Consider the following 233-nt stretch of genomic DNA (forward strand, 5'->3'; position numbering starts at 1 on the left):
ACAGCAGCAGCAGCAGCAGCAGCAGCAGCAGATTCATCAAGAAGAAGCAGATAAAGATGCTACCGAGCTCAATCCAAGCAGCGACAAAAAAACAAAACCAGCACAACCACCAGCAGCAGCAGCAGCAGCAGCAGGAGCAGCAGCAGCAGCAGCAGGAGAGCCTGAAGAGGAGGAGAGAAGAGCACCAAAAAAAAACAAAACCCCCTTTATACGCAGCCTATTCTCTCGTTCTT

At 50.6% G+C, this 233-nt stretch overlaps 1 protein-coding gene across 1 annotated transcript in view; it reads left to right on the forward strand.

Moving 5' to 3' along the window:
* Window positions 1–233, forward strand: part of EMH_0009170 (uncharacterized protein) — a gene marked incomplete at both ends in the record, with an annotated part of 5180 nt that overhangs the window by 4842 nt on the left and 105 nt on the right. Inside the window, one exon of the mRNA XM_013498581.1 lies at window positions 51–231. Within this exon, the coding sequence (XP_013354035.1) occupies window positions 51–231 (181 nt within the window). The remainder of the gene's footprint in view (window positions 1–50; window positions 232–233) is intronic.

This window comes from Eimeria mitis, genomic scaffold, assembly GCF_000499745.2.
Source record: "Eimeria mitis Houghton genomic scaffold, Emh_scaff354, whole genome shotgun sequence".
Lineage (NCBI taxonomy): Eukaryota > Apicomplexa > Conoidasida > Eucoccidiorida > Eimeriidae > Eimeria > Eimeria mitis.